Source organism: Ranitomeya imitator, chromosome 1, assembly GCF_032444005.1.
Source record: "Ranitomeya imitator isolate aRanImi1 chromosome 1, aRanImi1.pri, whole genome shotgun sequence".
Taxonomy (NCBI): Eukaryota; Metazoa; Chordata; class Amphibia; order Anura; family Dendrobatidae; genus Ranitomeya; species Ranitomeya imitator.
The window spans coordinates 18,107,899-18,127,996 of NC_091282.1; the positions used below are offsets into that span (position 1 = coordinate 18,107,899).

The 20,098-nt window shown below is 50.8% G+C and overlaps 1 protein-coding gene across 1 annotated transcript; it reads left to right on the forward strand.

The window, feature by feature from the left end:
* The first annotated feature begins 5,636 nt into the window (after positions 1-5,636).
* Positions 5,637-10,935, forward strand: MYORG (myogenesis regulating glycosidase). Its single transcript, XM_069745848.1, has 2 exons — positions 5,637-5,744; positions 8,128-10,935. Exon 2 carries the CDS (start codon positions 8,178-8,180, stop codon positions 10,197-10,199), a length of 2,022 nt encoding a protein of 673 aa, XP_069601949.1. The 5' UTR covers positions 5,637-5,744; positions 8,128-8,177; the 3' UTR covers positions 10,200-10,935.
* Positions 10,936-20,098: the final 9,163 nt, after the last annotated feature.

A 20,098-nucleotide genomic window follows, 5' to 3' on the forward strand; every position in this document is an offset into this window, starting at 1 on the left:
GCGGCTTTGGACGCAGCGTCGTGGACGCGACGCACGAAAGACGCAAGTAGAACGCATGCATTTTTTACGCATGCGTTCAACCCTTTTTTAATATATAGGGTCTTTTCAGTTTCTCTATTTTTAAAGTACAGAACGCATGCGTCCTACAACGCACAACAACGCAAGTACTTGCGTCTTCTGCGTTGCCAATACACTTCAATGGAGGATTTGAAGTTTCGACGACGCAAATACAACGCAAGTGCGACGCAAGCGTCTTTTAAAAATTTTGGACGCAGAAAAAATGCAACATGTTGCGTTTGAAACGCACTGCCAGGTGCGTCGAAAGGACGCATGCGTCGCAAAACGCACCGAAACGCATGAAAACAAACGCACATGCGTCCCCAATGTTAAAGATAAGGAAACATGACGCGTGCGTTGTTTTGCGGCGACGCCGCTGCGTCCAAAGCCGCAAATGTGAACGTAGACTAATTCCATGGTGCTGTACATGAGAAAGGGGTTACATACAGAGTTATAGATATTGTTTACAGTAAAAAAATTTACAGTGACAGACTGGTACAAAGGGGAGAGGACCCTGTCCTTGCGGACTTACATTCTATGGGATAATGGGGAAGAGACAGAAGGTCAGGGGTGCGGCAGCGGCTCTGGCGAGGCGGCGGCTCTGGCGATGGTGAGGCGGCAGAATGGTTATTGCAGGCTGTAGGCTTTCTTGAAGAGATGGGTTTTCAGGTTCCGTCTTAAGGATCCGAGGGTGGTGGATAATCGGACGTGTTGAGGCATGGAATTCCAGAGGATGGGGAATATTCAGGAGAAATCTTGGAGGCGGTTGTGTGAGGAACGAGTAAGTGTGGAGGAGAGTAGGAGGTCTTGGGAGGATCGGAGATTAGTTCCGAGATATAGGGGGGACAGGTTGTGGATGGCTTTGTAGATCAGTGTTAGTAGTTTGAACTGGATTCGTTGGGGAATTGGGAGCCAGTGGAGGGATTTGCAGAGGGGAGAAGCAGGAGAGTAGTGAGGAGAGATTAGCCGGGCAACAGAGTTGAGGACAGACTGGAGCGGTGCAAGAGAGTTAGCAGGGAGGCCACAGAGGAGGGTGTTGCGGTAGTCGAGGCGGGAGATGATGAGGGCATGCACAAGAGTTTACTCTTACAGAATACTCTTAACACCATTGTCCATATAAATCCTACAAGGTTGGTAGTTTTTTAAATACTGGCCCTGACTAATCTGGCACCGATGACTAATGTCTCATTCAAAGTGGCTGAGATCACACTTAATTTCATGCTGTAGCTGGCTCAAGTCTAATTTACATAAACACTGTGTTTAAAAAAAAAAAAAAAAGAAAATGCTGTGGTTCGTGTCGCCGTTTTCCAGGACTTTTTGCAGTGAGATGATGTCCTTATTGTTAAGTGGTTTTGGGACCTTGCGGCTTTTTTTCACATTTGTATGCTTTTGATTAGATGAGGTGATTTTCTATTTCGATAGTTCGTTATTTATAAAGGTGCGTTATATCAGGAGAGATGGGGCGATATTGTATAGTTGTGGTATTTTGGCGTCTGTTCGCGGATGTGAGCCTGCGATCGCCCCGATCGCTCGCGGCGACTACAGGACAGCGGACACCGTGCACATCGCCGCCTACTACGAAGCTCGGGGTGACGGAGGACAGAGATGGCGGCCCCACAAGGTGCAGCATTCTATCTCTATAGTCGGTGGTGAAGCCTCAGCTTCCCCTGCTCTGCAGCCATGATGGAGGCGGCACAGCTCCTCTGAGAAGTCTGTCATCACATGGTAACAATATGGCGGATTCTGTGCGAGGCCTCCATACACAGCGGGTATTATTCCCCCATCTACAGAGTCTGCCCTTAGCTAACATCCCCTCATGGCTTCTCTGGCCCTGAACACGGCTCTCTGTATTCTCTGGGCGGCAGGACGCTCTTCCCGCGCTTTCTAGTCAGCAACTAAGGACGACAGACAGTGGCTGCTCTATGCACATGCTGGACTGTGTGTGTGTGTGAGGGCTCCTTCCAGGTGTGACGTCATGTCCGGGGCGTGTCATACTGGGATGGGGGCGTGTCCTGACTTAGTAAGGGCAGGAGGAGGAGCCGCGGTTATACAGTTCTGTCAGCCCTGAGCCCCCCGGTGCCGGTGTAGGTAGGTGAGCACGGACCGCAGGTGGAGGGGTGCTGAGTGCAGCCAGGAGCAGGGTGTACAGGTGGAGGGGCGCGGAGTGCAGCCAGGAGCAGGGTGTACAGGTGGAGGGGTGCTGAGTGCAGCCAGGAGCAGTGTGTACAGGTGGAGGGGCGCTGAGTGCAGCCAGGAGCAGGGTGTACAGGTGGAGGGGCACTGAGTGCAGCCAGGAGCAGTGAGTGCAGCCAGGAGCAGTATGTACAGGTGGAGGGGTGCTGAGTGCAGCCAGGAGCAGGGTGTACAGGTGGAGGGGCGCGGAGTGCAGCCAGGAGCAGGGTGTACAGGTGGAGGGGTGCTGAGTGCAGCCAGGAGCAGTATGTACAGGTGGAGGGGTGCTGAGTGCAGCCAGGAGCAGGGTGTACAGGTGGAGGGGCGCGGAGTGCAGCCAGGAGCAGGGTGTACAGGTGGAGGGGCGCGGAGTGCAGCCAGGAGCAGGGTGTACAGGTGGAGGGGCGCTGAGTGCAGCCAGGAGCAGGGTGTACAGGTGGAGGGGCACTGAGTGCAGCCAGGAGCAGTGAGTGCAGCCAGGAGCAGTATGTACAGGTGGAGGGGCGCTGAGTGCAGCCAGGAGCAGGGTGTACAGGTGGAGGGGCACTGAGTGCAGCCAGGAGCAGTGAGTGCAGCCAGGAGCAGTATGTACAGGTGGAGGGGCGCTGAGTGCAGCCAGGAGCAGGGTGTACAGGTGGAGGGGCACTGAGTGCAGCCAGGAGCAGTGAGTGCAGCCAGGAGCAGTATGTACAGGTGGAGGGGTGCTGAGTGCAGCCAGGAGCAGGGTGTACAGGTGGAGGGGTGCTGAGTGCAGCCAGGAGCAGGGTGTACAGGTGGAGGGGTGCTGAGTGCAGCCAGGAGCAGGGTGTACAGGTGGAGGGGTGCTGAGTGCAGCCAGGAGCAGGGTGTACAGGTGGAGGGGCGCGGAGTGCAGCCAGGAGCAGGGTGTACAGGTGGAGGGGTGCTGAGTGCAGCCAGGAGCAGTGTGTACAGGTGGAGGGGCGCTGAGTGCAGCCAGGAGCAGGGTGTACAGGTGGAGGGGCACTGAGTGCAGCCAGGAGCAGTGAGTGCAGCCAGGAGCAGTATGTACAGGTGGAGGGGCGCTGAGTGCAGCCAGGAGCAGGGTGTACAGGTGGAGGGGTGCTGAGTGCAGCCAGGAGCAGGGTGTACAGGTGGAGGGGCACTGAGTGCAGCCAGGAGCAGTATGTACAGGTGGAGGGGTGCTGAGTGCAGCCAGGAGCAGGGTGTACAGGTGGAGGGGCGCTGAGTGCAGCCAGGAGCAGTGTGTACAGGTGGAGGGGCGCTGAGTGCAGCCAGGAGCAGTATGTACAGGTGGAGGGGTGCTGAGTGCAGCCAGGAGCAGGGTGTACAGGTGGAGGGGTGCTGAGTGCAGCCAGGAGCAGTGTGTACAGGTGGAGGGGTGCTGAGTGCAGCCAGGAGCAGTGAGTGCAGCCAGGAGCAGTATGTACAGGTGGAGGGGTGCTGAGTGCAGCCAGGAGCAGGGTGTACAGGTGGAGGGGTGCTGAGTGCAGCCAGGAGCAGGGTGTACAGGTGGAGGGGCACTGAGTGCAGCCAGGAGCAGTGAGTGCAGCCAGGAGCAGTGTGTACAGGTGGAGGGGCACTGAGTGCAGCTAGGAGCAGTGTGTACAGGTGGAGGGGCACTGAGTGCAGCCAGGAGCAGTGAGTGCAGCCAGGAGCAGTGTGTACAGGTGGAGGGGCACTGAGTGCAGCCAGGAGCAGTGTGTACAGGTGGAGGGGCGCTGAGTGCAGCCAGGAGCAGTATGTACAGGTGGAGGGGTGCTGAGTGCAGCCAGGAGCAGGGTGTACAGGTGGAGGGGTGCTGAGTGCAGCCAGGAGCAGTGTGTACAGGTGGAGGGGTGCTGAGTGCAGCCAGGAGCAGTGAGTGCAGCCAGGAGCAGTATGTACAGGTGGAGGGGTGCTGAGTGCAGCCAGGAGCAGGGTGTACAGGTGGAGGGGTGCTGAGTGCAGCCAGGAGCAGGGTGTACAGGTGGAGGGGCACTGAGTGCAGCCAGGAGCAGTGAGTGCAGCCAGGAGCAGTGTGTACAGGTGGAGGGGCACTGAGTGCAGCTAGGAGCAGTGTGTACAGGTGGAGGGGCACTGAGTGCAGCCAGGAGCAGTGAGTGCAGCCAGGAGCAGTGTGTACAGGTGGAGGGGCGCTGAGTGCAGCCAGGAGCAGGGTGTACAGGTGGAGGGGCGCTGAGTGCAGCCAGGAGCAGTGTGTACAAGTGGAGGAGTGCTGAGTGCAGCCAGGAGCAGTGTGTACAGGTGGAGGGGTGCTGAGTGCAGCCAGGAGCAGTGTGTACAGGTGGAGGGGTGCTGAGTGCAGCCAGGAGCAGGGTGTACAGGTGGAGGGGCGCTGAGTGCAGCCAGGAGCAGTGTGTACAGGTGGAGGGGTGCTGAGTGCAGCCAGGAGCAGTGTGTACAGGTGGAGGGGTGCTGAGTGCAGCCAGGAGCAGTGTGTACAGGTGGAGGGGTGCTGAGTGCAGCCAGGAGCAGTGTGTACAGGTGGAGGGGTGCTGAGTGCAGCCAGGAGCAGTGTGTACAGGTGGAGGGGTGCTGAGTGCAGCCAGGAGCAGTGTGTACAGGTGGAGGGGTGCTGAGTGCAGCCAGGAGCAGGGTGTACAGGTGGAGGGGCGCTGAGTGCAGCCAGGAGCAGTATGTACAGGTGGAGGGGCGCTGAGTGCAGCCAGGAGCAGGGTGTACAGGTGGAGGGGCGCTGAGTGCAGCCAGGAGCAGTGTGTACAGGTGGAGGGGCACTGAGTGCAGCCAGGAGCAGTATGTACAGGTGGAGGGGTGCTGAGTGCAGCCAGGAGCAGTGTGTACAGGTGGAGGGGCGCTGAGTGCAGCCAGGAGCAGGGTGTACAGGTGGAGGGGCACTGAGTGCAGCCAGGAGCAGTGAGTGCAGCCAGGAGCAGTATGTACAGGTGGAGGGGTGCTGAGTGCAGCCAGGAGCAGTGTGTACAGGTGGAGGGGCACTGAGTGCAGCTAGGAGCAGTGTGTACAGGTGGAGGGGTGCTGAGTGCAGCCAGGAGCAGGGTGTACAGGTGGAGGGGCGCTGAGTGCAGCCAGGAGCAGGGTGTACAGGTGGAGGGGCACTGAGTGCAGCCAGGAGCAGTGAGTGCAGCCAGGAGCAGTATGTACAGGTGGAGGGGTGCTGAGTGCAGCCAGGAGCAGTGTGTACAGGTGGAGGGGCACTGAGTGCAGCTAGGAGCAGTGTGTACAGGTGGAGGGGTGCTGAGTGCAGCCAGGAGCAGGGTGTACAGGTGGAGGGGCGCTGAGTGCAGCCAGGAGCCGTGTGTACAGGTGGAGGGGCGCTGAGTGCAGCCGGGAGCAGGGTGTACAGGTGGAGGGGCACTGAGTGATGTGAAGTTATTCATGACTTCAGTGATAGAGTGATATAAGTTAGTGCACCCCTGCCTGTGGATTGTTGTCCTCCCTCCCCCGGGGTCAGGGTGCAGCAGGAGTCTTGTGACTTGGGTGTTGTTTTCTCCCTTCCCCCTCAGTGTCCGGACTCTGCTCCCTCCTCGGTTATTTCTGGCTGCTGTTTGGTTGCTGTAAGTAATGTCTGCTCTGTTGTCTCTGCGGCTTCTCCTCATGTTGGGCAGAGTCTTCTCTGCATCTTCTCTCCCTTTTTCCTCATAGTCCTTATGTTCCTTCTGTTGTAGTTTGTGTTCTGTCTCTTTAAGAAAGTTGCCACCTTGTGTAAATAGAACACTGAGCTGTAATGTTGTATCTGTGTCATTAACCCCTCGCTGTCTGGCAGCTGCTGATTCTGCCCCCTAGACTCAGCGTCTACCCTAATACCACAATCTGGGGTAGTTTGTCCTGATCTGGGGGGCTGGCTGCTCGGGGCGACGTTCCGCGTCGGGGCGGCTGGCTGCTCGGGGCGGCTGGCTGCTCGGGGCGACGTTCTGCGTCGGGGCGACTGGCTGCTCGGGGCGACGTTCTGCGTCGCGGCGGCTGGCTGCTCGGGGCGACGTTCTGCGTCGCGGCGGCTGGCTGCTCGGGGCGACGTTCTGCGTCGCGGCGGCTGGCTGCTCGGGGCGACGTTCTGCGTCGCGGCGGCTGGCTGCTCGGGGCGACGTTCTGCGTCGCGGCGGCTGGCTGCTCGGGGCGACGTTCTGCGTCGCGGCGGCTGGCTGCTCGGGGCGACGTTCTGCGTCGGGGGGGGGGCTGGCTGCTCGGGGCGACGTTCTGCGTCGGGGGGGGGCTGGCTGCTCGGGGCGACGTTCTGCGTTGGGGGGGGGGCTGGCTGCTCGGGGCGACGTTCTGCGTTGGGGGGGGGGCTGGCTGCTCGGGGCGACGTTCTGCGTTGGGGGGGGGGGGGCTGGCTGCTCGGGGCGACGTTCTGCGTCGGGGGGGGGCTGGCTGCTCGGGGCGACGTTCTGCGTCGGGGGGGGGCTGGCTGCTTGGGGCGACGTTCTGCGTCGGGGGGGGGGGGCTGGCTGCTCGGGGCGACGTTCTGCGTCGGTGGGGCTGGCTGCTCGGGGCGACGTTCTGCGCCGGGGGCAGGTAAGGCCCTGGCTCAGTTTCCGGGGGAGAGGGGCTAGATTGGGCCGGTCGGCATCTCATCTGCCTGATCTCTTCCTCTGGAGGATAAGGGGCATCACAGCTGTCAGCAGCAGCTTATCTCTCTCCATACACAGTTCCCATATCTCTGTATCCAGCACAGGTCTAGGAGGGGTACTGTATATAGGGGGTTCTGTATATAGGGGACATGTTCTTCAATATCTCTGCTTGCTGTCAGTGAGAAAGCAATATCCTGAATATCCCTGTGTGTCTCCCAGGAAGCGGAGAATCTATTCATGAACCCGCTACCTCCGCGTGATTAATGTGGCGCTGAAAATAAAACGGAAAAACAAAGCAACTTTTAAAAAAAAAAAACTTTTAAAATGGTGTTTGATGAATCGGACGTCTCAGAAAGTTGCAGAACTTTAAAGTTTAGATTCGAGGATGAGGTTTCAGGTGCAGGAGAGGGGACCGTCCCTTTAAGCTGCCCTCCTATAATACAAGGGGTGGGGGATGGTGTGAGATGAGCGGTGCCGCCCGCGGTATACATAGCCCCGGTGACTGGCGCACTGTCACGCTTTTCACAGATGACTTTCCTGGCAGTGGCGCCCAGCTCGCGTCAGATGGAATTAACCCTCGGGTGACCCACCGGATGAGCTGCTGTCCTCCGTTATCAGCAGCACAGAAGAATAAAACGCGGAAAAGATCAGATTCTGGGGCAAAGATTTGTGACTTTTTTCTAGTTTACACTACATCGATTTGTGCCGACATTTTATGAGATCTGTGACTTTTATTCAGCTTTTATAGAACGTCATCTTTGCTTTTTTGGTTTTTTTTAATAGTTAATTGGGGGAAAAGTTCCATTTGAATTTAATTTTTTGTTACTTTGTGTTCTCTTGTGCTAAATGTATATCTGAATGATTGCAAAAGTTTACATATCCTCCCTCCAAGCTTCACTGAAAAATATTCTAATTACCATGAAAAAACAAAGGTTCAGTGGAGGGGATGCAGAGATGTCACTGATGGGGTGATCATCCCCCGAGATGGAGTCTAGTGTGGTCGTCAGCAGGATCTGAGTTCATACAATTTTACAAGTTTCTTTAAAAGTTTTCAATAATTCTTAGTTTGGTTCTTAGACATTATTGCATGAACTCGACCGGTGGTCCCTAACTTGTGAGTCTCCAGCTATTGTGAAGCCATGACTGTTGTCTGTCTGTGCATGTTGGGAGTCATAGTTTTGTAATGACTGCATGGGTTGGAGACCACCAGACCTTCCATGGTAGTGGAGATCCCTTTGCAGTTGATCCCGGAGCTTCGTTCCCTGTAGGGTATTGACCACAAGAAAAGTCCTTTCGTAACAAGATGCAATGTTCTTCTTTTCCTTCAGAGATTTTCCTATTAATTCTGATGTTCTCATTTAATTTTCAGGCATGAAGGAGCATCCGTAGGAGAGAGAATAGACCCAACGACCGTCCGCCATGTACACCTTCCTGCCCGAGAACATCACTCCAGTCAAGCAGAAGGTTCCTAAAGAGCAGAAGCCATTGATTGGCGCCGTCTTGCTTGGCATCTTCCTGGTGATCTCTGCTGTGGTTTCTTGGTGCTTCTACTCAGTCTCCTTGCGTAAGGCCGATCGTCTCAAGACAGAGCTGCTGTTCCTAAAGAAAGATGGATTCGTCATACTCAATCACCAGGAAAAGGTGGTCTTCCGAATGGCCTTCCAGTCCGGTGTCCTGGACTTAGATTCCTGTGCAAAATACGGGGCGATCTTATCCTGTACCAGATCGGACAAGGGGCCATTGAAATTTTTCGTTCAGACAGTCATCAAGGACAAAGCCACCGTCATGTGCTACCGTGTGCGCTGGGAAGAGTTTGTGGCCGACACGTCCATCATGCATACTATGTACTGGGATAACGCGTACTGGTACGGAGGAGCTGAGATGCGAACCCAGCACTGGCCCATTAAATTATCTGGATACCAAGAACCCAAACCTTTTGTCACCGGTGACGTTTACTCTTTCAAGGAAGGTTTTGGTGGAATCTTAGAAAGCTACTGGCTCTCTTCCAATGCTACAGCCATTAAGATTAATGCATCCGTCCCCTTCCATCTCGGGTGGAACAGCACAGAAAAGGCATTTTTCTTCGAGGCAAGGTATAAGGATTCTCCTTATAAGCCCCCTCCCGGCAAACCTCCCTTCCCCGAGCTCAGCTATCGGGTGTGCGTAGGGTCAGACGTCACCTCCATCCACAAGTACATGGTACGGAGATACTTCAACAAGCCGAGCAGGATCCCGTCAGAAAGTGCCTTCAAGTTCCCGATCTGGTCCACGTGGGCTCTCTACAAGGCCAACATCAACCAGGAGAAACTTCTGAACTTCACAGAGAGCATCAAGAAATACCAGTTTAACTACAGCCACATAGAGATTGACGACATGTACTCCGAGTATTATGGAGACTTTGACTTTGATCCCGTGAAGTTTCCCGATGCACCGGCCATGTTCAAAAAGTTGAAAGAAGATGGCTTCAAGGTGACCCTGTGGATTCATCCTTTCGTCAATTATAACTCTTCAAACTTCGGTGTTGGCATTGAGCGTGGGCTCTTTGTGAAGGAGCCCAGTGGACGGCTGCCAGCCATGGTCCAGTGGTGGAACGGGATTGGGGCTCTCCTGGATTTTACAAATCCCAGTACCAAGGAGTGGTTCCAGAACAATCTAAGGCAGCTCAGGACAAAGTATGGAATTTCCTCATTTAAATTTGACGCTGGAGAGACCAGTTACCTCCCCAACCAGTTTAGCACGTACCAGTCCTTGTCTGATCCTAACATGTACAGCAGGAGGTACACGGAAATGGCCGACCAGTTTTATGACCTTGCCGAGCTCAGAGTTGGATATCAATCTCAAAACATATCATGTTTTTTTCGAATCATCGACCGGGATTCCCATTGGGGATACGAGCTGGGGCTAAAGTCTCTGATCCCCACCGTCCTGACCGTCAGCATGCTGGGCTACCCCTTTATCCTGCCAGATATGATTGGTGGCAATGACTACACCTTCACGAGAGACATGAAGGAGCTTTATATCCGTTGGCTGGAGCTCTCGGCCTTCATGCCCTCCATGCAGTTCTCCATTCCCCCTTGGCTCTTTGATAAAGAGGTCATTGAAATCGCTCAGAAATTCACCAGAATCCACGAGTCTCTGGTTGCTCCTCTCTTATTGGAACTTGCTGGAGAAGTCACCGACACTGGAGATCCCATCATTCGGCCAATTTGGTGGATTTCTCCGAACGATGAAGCGGCTCATAAAATTGACTCTCAGTTTTTGATAGGAGACACCTTAATGGTGGCCCCAGTGCTGGAACCAGGAAAGCAGGAACGTGACGTCTACCTTCCTGTCGGCAAGTGGCGCAGCTACAAAGGCGAACTTTACCAGAGGACTCCCATACTCCTCACCGACTATCCCGTAGACTTGGATGAAGTGGCTTACTTCACTTGGGTGTCTTAATGGACTTCTTCTGCCGTGCTAACATCGCAGCTTCTCAGCTTCGCACCAGCAAATCGAGTGCTAACCAGACTCGCCCTCCGAGAAGACCAACGTCTTCCAGCTTGTCTCTGCTTATAACGTCATCTCATAGTCTCATTCAATACATCCTCCATTCATAATAACCCCGAGTAACGGCGTCTACTCCAGTCACCTCCAGAGCTTCAGTCACAAATCTGCCGCTTGTTCTTGGCTCCCTCAATGCACAGCTTGCTGATAACCAGAAAGTTGTAGCGGAATGCTGAATGCAGCTTCGGCTATGAGTGGAGAAAATGGCCGAATTTGACGTGGACGGTGTGATGTTATAGAATCGTTCTTCTGAGATGGAGTCTTCCTTTATGGACTTTCCTGTTTGCACAATTCTGCTTTTTTTTTTTGTTTTTTTGTTTTTTTTTTTTTGTTCGGCCAATTCCTCGGAGAAGGGTGTGAGGTGATGCACTGGTCTGCGGTAAATAGGGACAGATACTCCAAGCACTTTGTCAAGCTAAGAAGGGAATAATCCCGAATCCCCCTGCCTTTTTTCAGCTGAGTCCTCCCCACACTCCCTTCCCTGCCCACGGGGGGGGCGCTGGTGCTGTGTTGTAGAAATAGATACAGGACATTAAGGGAAATGTGGACGGACGGCGAGATAAGGGTTGGAACACTGAAAATATAAGCCATAGTAACTGATCGCTCCACTCCTCCAATAACTGAAAGCTTTAACTGTTTTTGTTTTTCTTTATTACTGATATTGCAGTGCGACGCGCGTCGGGGCGTCGGTGTGTAGTGACTTCATCGTCTCGTTGTCTTTCAGAATATGGCATTCTCCTTCCGAGGCTTGTCAGCCTTATGTATATGATGTTTTACGTGACGTGATGCCGCTAGCGCCATTCATGTTGAGTATAGCAACAAATCTAAACACTTAAAGGGGAACTCCAGCCATACAGGAATGCTCCGCCATAGCGTGGTATGAAGGACCTCTCCTTCACTCAGTAAAGTCTTTCCCCCCCTTGTAGAATCTGTTACCATGTAACAGTTTATGCATCCTCTCCTTGTGGTACGATTGTTCCCGGGGCACAGATATCATTAGCCGGGTGCCCACAGTCATGTGACAGCTAAGCTCCGGCCAGGGGCGGTGAAGGCAGATGTGATGAAGTGTGGGGGATTGTAGACTTCTCATACTGTGGTGGGATGAGGTGTTCTGTAGAGACTGAAGGAAAATCTGAACCATGTGTAGATCTGGGCTCTTATAACCCGAGAGCGAGAAAGAAATATTGGATTTGATAGGTCACTGACGAGGTGATTGACATGTTTTTGTTTTTTTTGTTTTTTTCTTATTGAAGGTGGGTAATTGGACCCTTCTGATTTTCGACTCTTCATTATCGGTGAGCGCTCCTCTGTATGAGCTCCCCCTATTCTGTATCTCCCAAAAATGGAGCATGACCCATTATGATGTACAGCGCCTTGCAAAAGGCTTCATAGCCCGTGAATTTGTCAAATTTTTATACGTTTCACCCACAAAATTACATCTATTTTATTGGGGATTTTCTGTGACACCAACACAAAGTAACAAATATTAAAGGAAACTATACAAGGATTATGGTATCATAAATGTATAAATATAAATCTGAGAATTGTCATGCATTAGTATTCAGCCCCCTGAGTCAGTACTTTGTAGGACCACCTTTCTCTGCAGTGTTTTGGGGGTCTGTCTCTCCAGCTTTGCACATCTAGGGGTGACATTTTGCCGTTTCTTCTCTGCCCCCTCGCTCTTACTCAGTGACATTGGATGGAGACGTCTGTGATCAGTAATTTTCTCGTCTTGTCACAGATTCTCTGGGATTTGAGTGTGGACTGTGACTGTGCACATGAATGTGCTCTGATCTAAAACCTCCATTGTAGCTCTGGCAAGACGTTTAGGGGCATTGTCCTGCTGGAAGCTGAACCTACGCTCCAGTCTCTAGTCTTCTGCAGCGTCTAACAGGTGTTCCTCCAGGATTGTCTTGTATTTAGCTCTATCCATCTTCCTGTCACCTCTGACCAGATTCCCTGCCCTTGCTGAAAAGTCTCCCCACAGCATGATGCTGCCCACCACCATGTGTGATGGTGGGGATGGTGTTTTCAGGGTGATGTGCAGTGTTGGTTTTCTGCCTCACATAGCATTTTCCATTTAGTCCAAAAAATGTTAGCTTTGGTTTCATCTGAGCAGAGCACCTTCTTCCACTTGTTCACTGTGTCCCCTACAGTCATGGCCAGAAGTTTTAAGAATGACACCAAAATTATATTTTCACATGATCTGCTGCCCTCTGGTTTTTATTAGTGTTTGTCTGATGTTTATATCACATACAGAAATATAATTGCAATCATATTATGAGTACCAATAGGTTATATTGACAGTTAGAATGAGTTAATGCAGCAAGTCAATATTTGCAGTGTTGACCCTTCTTCTTCAAGACCTCTGCAATTCTCCCTGGCATGCTCTCAATCAACTTCTGGACCAAATCCTGACTGATAGCAGTCCATTCTTGCATAATCAATGCTTGCATTTTGCCAGAATTTGTTGTTTTTTGTTTGTCCACCCGTCTCTTGATGATTGACCCCAAGTTCTCAATGGGATTAAGATCTGGGGAGTTTCCAGGCCATAGACCCAAAATCTCTATGTTTTGTTCCATGAGCCATTTAGTTATCACCTTTGCTTTATGGCAAGGTGCTCCATCATGCTGGAAAAGGCATTGTTGGGCGCCAAACTGCTCTTGGACGGTTGGGAGAAGTTGCTCTTGGAGGACATTCTGGTACCATTCTTTATTCATGGCTGTGTTTTTAGGCAAGACTGTGAGTGAGCCGATTCCTTTGGCTGAGAAGCAACCCCACACATGAATGGTTTCAGGATGCTTTACAGTTGGCATGAGACAAGACTGGTGGGAGCGCTCACCTCTTCTTCTCCGAATAAGCTGTTTTCCAGATATCCGAAACATCATCGGGACCAGAGCATTCAGCTGCATAGAGATACATGCAGCCACACACTCTGGTCCCAAGTGCCGGCAGCAGTGCCGGGTATTGATGCGAGAGACTCGCGCAAGTTCCTTGCATGGCACTCGCAAGTGTTACCCCGGCCTAATAGATGTCCTCTGGGCAGACTCTCACCCCTGAGCTGTGCATCTCAGCAGCTCCTCCAGTGACCATGGGCCTCCTGTCTGCTTCTCTAATCAGTGCTCTCCTTGCAGTTTAGTTGGACGGTGCTCTGAGGTGTTCAGAGCTTGGGCTTTTTTTTTATATAACCTAACCCTGTTTTCCTCTTCTCCACAACTTTATCCCTGACCTGTCTGGTGGGCTCCTTGGTTTTCATGATGCTGTTTGATCCCTAATAATCTTACACAAACCTCTGAAGCCTTCACAGACCAGCGGTAGTTATACTGAGAAGAAATCGCACCCAGGTGGACTCTGTGTACAGATTTATATTTTTAAAATATTTTAGTAAACCTCATATCATTTCCTTTATACTTCACAAATATTTGTTACTTTGTGTTGGTATCACATAAAATCCCAATAAAATACTTTCTAGTATGTGGGTGTAATGTGAAAAATGCAGAAAAGTTCACGGAGTATGAAGACTTTTTTTTCAAGGCACTGTAAATCAATGTATGTTAGAGCTCAGCAGTGAAACGCGTCAGGGTGGGACCATGCAGCTGCTTCCCCGGTGGTTGAAAACTGCAACAACTGATCTTTTGACATAAACGACGGCCGGATGCAGACTGCGCTTCTGCTCATACCCTCTGAAGGTAAACTGTGGTCAGGACATGAAATCCATGTAACCTAAGGTGACATTATTGGCTCTTGCCGACCGTGATTGTCCTGATTTCAGCTTTCCCTTACTCGTCTCTTGCGGTCTCCCATGTCTGCTGCTTGCTGTCTAAGTGAAGTGCCTTCTTGCTTACATTTGCACCCTCCTCCTCTCTGCATGTTCTGCAAATCTTCTGGTTGTGCAGCTGTGTGCCCCTCATGTATAGATACGGATACAGCTTTAAAGATGGAGGCCTTACTTTGGGCACCAGACTGCAGCTGTCGTGCAGCACGAGGTTGTTCAGTTGGGTTGGTGGAACTGTGGAGATTATCCTGAGGTTCCATGAGCAACAGGGACACTCGTTGTGAGGTCCTGGGAAGGGCACAGTAATAAGTTGTTGGCGCGGCGCGTTGAGGTCACAGGGCTCAATAAGAGATCTTGAGGAAGGAGAGTTATGATGGCACAGGGTTGGCTGAATAAGATGTCCTGAGGATGGAGAGTTGAGGGCATGGAGTGTCTCAATGAAAGGTCGTGGGGATGGAGAGTTATGAGGTCATGGGGTGGCTCAAGGAGAGGTCGTGATGGCACAGGGTTGGCTCAATATGAGGATGGAGAACTGTGAGGTCACAGTGCCGCAGCAAAAGGTTGCTGAATGTTTTTATTTTTTGCATGGTTGTATTTTTCTGTGGTGGGAAGTCTTGTATGTGACTTGTTGTTCAGAGGTTGAACCTCTTTGGAACTTTTGGAATTTACTTTTTGTGTAATTTGTGTTTAGCTTTGTGCCAAATAGATCCATGCGGGAGAGAATTGTGTCCTCCTCTGCGCATGATGCTTGGATATACAGTCATAGCTTATAGATGAACTCTGCCATAACATCCTTACACATAAGCTTCCGGGGCTGCCCATGGGTTTTCGGTACCCTGTAATCCTCACAGATGGTTTATGTCGGCTGACTGCTTCTTGAGAAATTCCCAATAGGAAGGCTCCACCACCTGCCGATATGTAGCCATGAAGTAGCAGTTTTGTGGTGCCCCATACAGTGAGGCTCTGTCTTCTGCACTTTCCTGGGCAGTATAATGCTAGCGCCACGTCGTCTCTGCAACATCAGAGAGAACTTATCAGAGATCCAGAAAGGATATCCCCTCCTCACCGATCTTTGACATTCACAAACTCATGTAGCGGCCCTGCCCGATTCTTCACCAGCCACAAGTTAGTGCCTGGTGTGTCTCCTGATGGACACCATGGCCACCTGACGGACCTCATTGACTGACAGTGACTGGCTACAAGTTAGTGCTTGGTGTGTCTCATGATGGACACCACAGCCAACTGTCGGACCTCGTTGACTGACAGCGGCTAGGCAGAAGTTAGTGCCTGGTGTGTCTCCTGATGGACACCATGGCCACCTGACGGACCTCCTTGACTGACAGCGACTGGCCACAAGTTAGTGCTTGGTGTGTCTCATGATGGACACCACGGCCACCTGATGGACCTCATTGACTGACAGCGACACATGTTCTTACTTTTCAAATCCGATATGACAATCTGTGACCGCCTGTAGGTGAAGACTTCGGCGCACAGGTGAGCATAGCCTTGTGCCAGGCTTGGGCATGGGTTATCTGCTTTTTAGATGTCCTCTTGGAGAATTCTGAGTTGATGGACCCAGGACCCCACATTCAGCTCTAGATTACAGGACCCATCATGTCCATGCTTGTACAAGAAGCACAGGCAAGTTGGCGCTGTGTGGCCTCCTTTGACCCTCGTATAGGGAGAGACACAGGATGGGGGACCCTGTAACGCTGTGGTCACCTGAATGTTTAGAAAACATACGGCTGGAGATGTTAGGCTACTTTCACACATCAGGATTTTTGTTTCAGGCACAATCTGGCAACTTTTTTAAAAAACGGATCCTTTTTTTTTTTACGCCGGATTCGTTTTTTTCCCCCATAGAGTTGTATTACCGCCAGATTGTGCCTGATGGGCAGACGTTTCATCCGTTTTTTGTTTTTTTTCCGGATCTGTCCAAATAGTCCACTGCAACATTGTTTGTCGAAAAAAACGCACAGTGACGGAACTGGCCAAAAACACATGAAACGGAGGTGTGAAACAATGAATCCGCTGCCCGGATCCGGTTTTCAAAGCATTTTCCATACAAATCATGCAGATTTTCCGTTCTCTTGCTCGCTCTCTCATCCCAGAAACAGAAAACCAAAAATCCATGCGAATTAAAGATGGCTGGATCCAGCTAAATAATGGATCCAGCGCATCAGTTTTTCACAATTTGCGCCGGATCTGTTTTTTTTTTTTTTACAAATTGGCCGGATTTAGCCTGAAGACAAAAAACTGATGTGTGAAACTAGCCTTAGAGATTTATTAAAGGGTTTGGACCAGGATGTAAAGAAACTCTAGAACAGTCAATAACTTCCTGATTTGTTGGTGGTCCATCTGCTCGGACCACCACTAATCCCAAGAATGGGAGTTTGAAACCCACTAGTGTAAATAGACCGGAGATTGAGAATGAATGCATGCTCAATGTGAGCAGTGGCGATTGGGCCTACTATCTCTGAAGGCATCCGTTAACCCTTAGCCTGCAATTTGACCTACTACTACATCATGCAGGTGCCCTTCTTGGATGCAGGAGCTGAGCCTACATCATACCCGGCAGATGATGGCCGTCTTATTCAGCCATCACCTGCTTCTAACCGCATAGAAAGGAGCGGAGTTCTGCTCTTCGTTATTCTACTAAATGTACAATCTATGCGGTGCCGCTCCGTACCCTCATCAGCCCCTTAGAGATGTGATTACAGGCAGCCGATGGGTTGTTACGGCATTGGGGAGTCTCCTGAAAACCCTGATGGCGCCACTATGTGGCTGTGTCTGGGGCTTATAGGAAACCATGATTTTTAACTGCATATTGGAAAGTGTTTCTTTACAGTGTACGGCGTAAGTGATCGAACGGGCGCAGGTGCAAGTCCCCTCAGGGGGACTAAGAAAAGTAAAAGAAAAGTTTGCATCCATAATATCCGGTCTATCAAAATATTAAATTAATCCAATCGCTAAATTCCATAAACAGAAAAAAAAACTTGAAACACCAGAATTGTGATGAATTTATTTTTATCTTTCCGTCACTGTAAATGCAAAACAGTGATCAAAACTGTCTATCCCCAACTGGTGTCATTGAAAACCACTGCTCCCCGTGCAAAGAAGCGATCCCTCACCCCGCTCCAGCGCCTGAAAAATGAAAACAGCTGGCCCTGGAAAGGGAAAAAAACGTATAAATGGTGTGGAAGGGGTTAAGAAGGGAGTGGCGGTGCACATGTTGGACCTCAGCTTTGTTCCCAAGGGGCTTTGCAGAGCTTTATTCTCGAGAGTGGTGGGGGTCCCAACAAATGGACCACCAGTGAGCAGGAAGTTATCCCCTCTCCTATGGTACAAATCCTTTTAAGGTAAATTTGCCAAAATTGTGACTTAATTTGCACAAAAAAAACTGTCATTCATATCTCGTGACAGATTTATTATTTGGAGCCTTTTTTATGACTTGAAAAGTTTTAAGAAGTTTCTTTATAGGAATCAAAAAATGGATTAAGATTTTGGTGCAAAATAAGTTCCCGGAGTGAATGTGGAGGAGGCGCACGGAGACGTGTCTGGTGGTCAGAGGCGCTAAGTGACGCGTCCGCCATGAGAAATCTCCTGCCGGACTGGTGACACACCGAGAATTTATAGGGCTGGTAGTAATATTTGCCCCCATGGAGTAGGGGGAGCTTGTGGGGTTAATACCAGTGCGGAGAATGCATTGAAGGGAAAGCGGGGGTCTTTTTTTTTTTTTTTTTTTTGCTTTGAATCCATAGTAAATGTGAATTACCAAAGGAAAACCTTTATCTGGTGGAATGTAATAAGCTAATTTAGTTTTTCTACTGACTTTTTAATACCCGAGATTTCGGGAGCAGAGAATAATCTATAATCCGCCATCTCATTAGAAAATGTCTTCCGTCCACTCCTCTTAGCCGCGTACGATGTGTTTACAGACCTGCGGCAAGAAAACCTTGAAAGTATCATAGAAGATAACGCACAAAAGACCAGAAACAGAGTATTAAAGAATCACTCATAAAAGGGAATTTATTGATAAATGTAATTGTGTGATGTGCCTTTTTCAATATTGTCTTGTCGTACACGTTGTTGAAGTATTAATAAAAGTGCCGGGTTTGTAATCGTCGCCTTCATGTATCATTGGGTGAGTGGACGGCGTGACGTCATCGGGTGAGTGGACGGCGTGACCCCGCCAGGTGTGTGGATGATGTCACTGGCTGATTCCCGGCGTCGTGCTCTGATGACTCTGTAACTGGTGGCTTGTTCTGAGGACTCTGTTGATGACTGATGTAACAGAAGCCCTGTCCTCATGTCTCTCACCACTGACGACTGCTATCTGCTTTTATTATTAACTGCTGCCATCTTGTGAGGACTCTACACTAAAAGGTGAACAATGTTCCACAGATTCTGAATCCTCCGCCGGATTGAGATCATTGGCGCCTGATGTTATACTAAAGGAATACTGGCCACTGGCTCTGTGCTACGTTCTTAGTGTCTCAGACTTGGCTTAGTGGACCAACTAGTATGGAAACAATACTAATCCAACTGGTGCCACATTTCAAGGAAGTTTATTGGTCATAATTAGCAAGGGACTATGAAGACTGATGCCTTGTCCTGAGGGCCCTGATGCTACACCCAGAGGATCCCGATCACTGATGACTGATGCTACATCCAGAGGACATTGATGACTGATGCTACATCCAGAGGATCCTGACGACTGATGCTACATCCAGAGGACATTGATGACTGATGCTACATCCAGAGGATCCCGATCACTGACGACTGATGCTACATCCAGAGGATCCCGATCACTGACGACTGATGCTACATCCAGAGGACATTGACGACTGATGCTACATCCAGAGGATCCCGATCACTGACGACTGATGCTACATCCAGAGGACATTGATGACTGATGCTACATCCAGAGGACATTGATGACTGATGCTACATCCAGAGGATCCTGACCACTGACGACTGATGCTACATTCAGAGGACATTGACGACTGATGCTACATCCAGAGGACATTGATGACTGATGCTACATCCAGAGGATCCTGACCACTGACGACTGATGCTACATTCAGAGGACATTGACGACTGATGCTACATCCAGAGGACATTGATGACTGATGCTACATCCAGAGGATCCTGACGACTGATGCTACATCCAGAGGATCCCGATCACTGACGACTGATGCTACATCCAGAGGATCCTGATCACTGACGACTGATGCTACATCCAGAGGACATTGATGACTGATGCTACATCCAGAGGACATTGATGACTGATGCTACATCCAGAGGATCCCGATCACTGACGACTGATGCTACATCCAGAGGATCCCGATCACTGACGACTGATGCTACATCCAGAGGACATTGATGACTGATGCTACATCCAGAGGATCCCGATCACTGACGACTGATGCTACATCCAGAGGACATTGATGACTGATGCTACATCCAGAGGATCCCGATCACTGACGACTGATGCTACATCCAGAGGACATTGATGACTGATGCTATATCCAGAGGATCCTGACCACTGACGACTGATGCTACATTCAGAGGACATTGACGACTGATGCTACATCCAGAGGACATTGATGACTGATGCTACATCCAGAGGATCCTGACGACTGATGCTACATCCAGAGGACATTGACGACTGATGCTACATCCAGAGGATCCCGATCACTGACGACTGATGCTACATCCAGACATTGACGACTGATGCTACATCCAGAGGATCCCGATCACTGACGACTGATGCTACATCCAGAGGACATTGATGACTGATGCTACATCCAGAGGACATTGATGACTGATGCTACATCCAGAGGATCCCGATCACTGACGACTGATGCTACATCCAGAGGACATTGATGACTGATGCTACATCCAGAGGATCCCGATCACTGACGACTGATGCTACATCCAGAGGACATTGATGACTGATGCTACATCCAGAGGATCCCGATCACTGACGACTGATGCTACATCCAGAGGACATTGA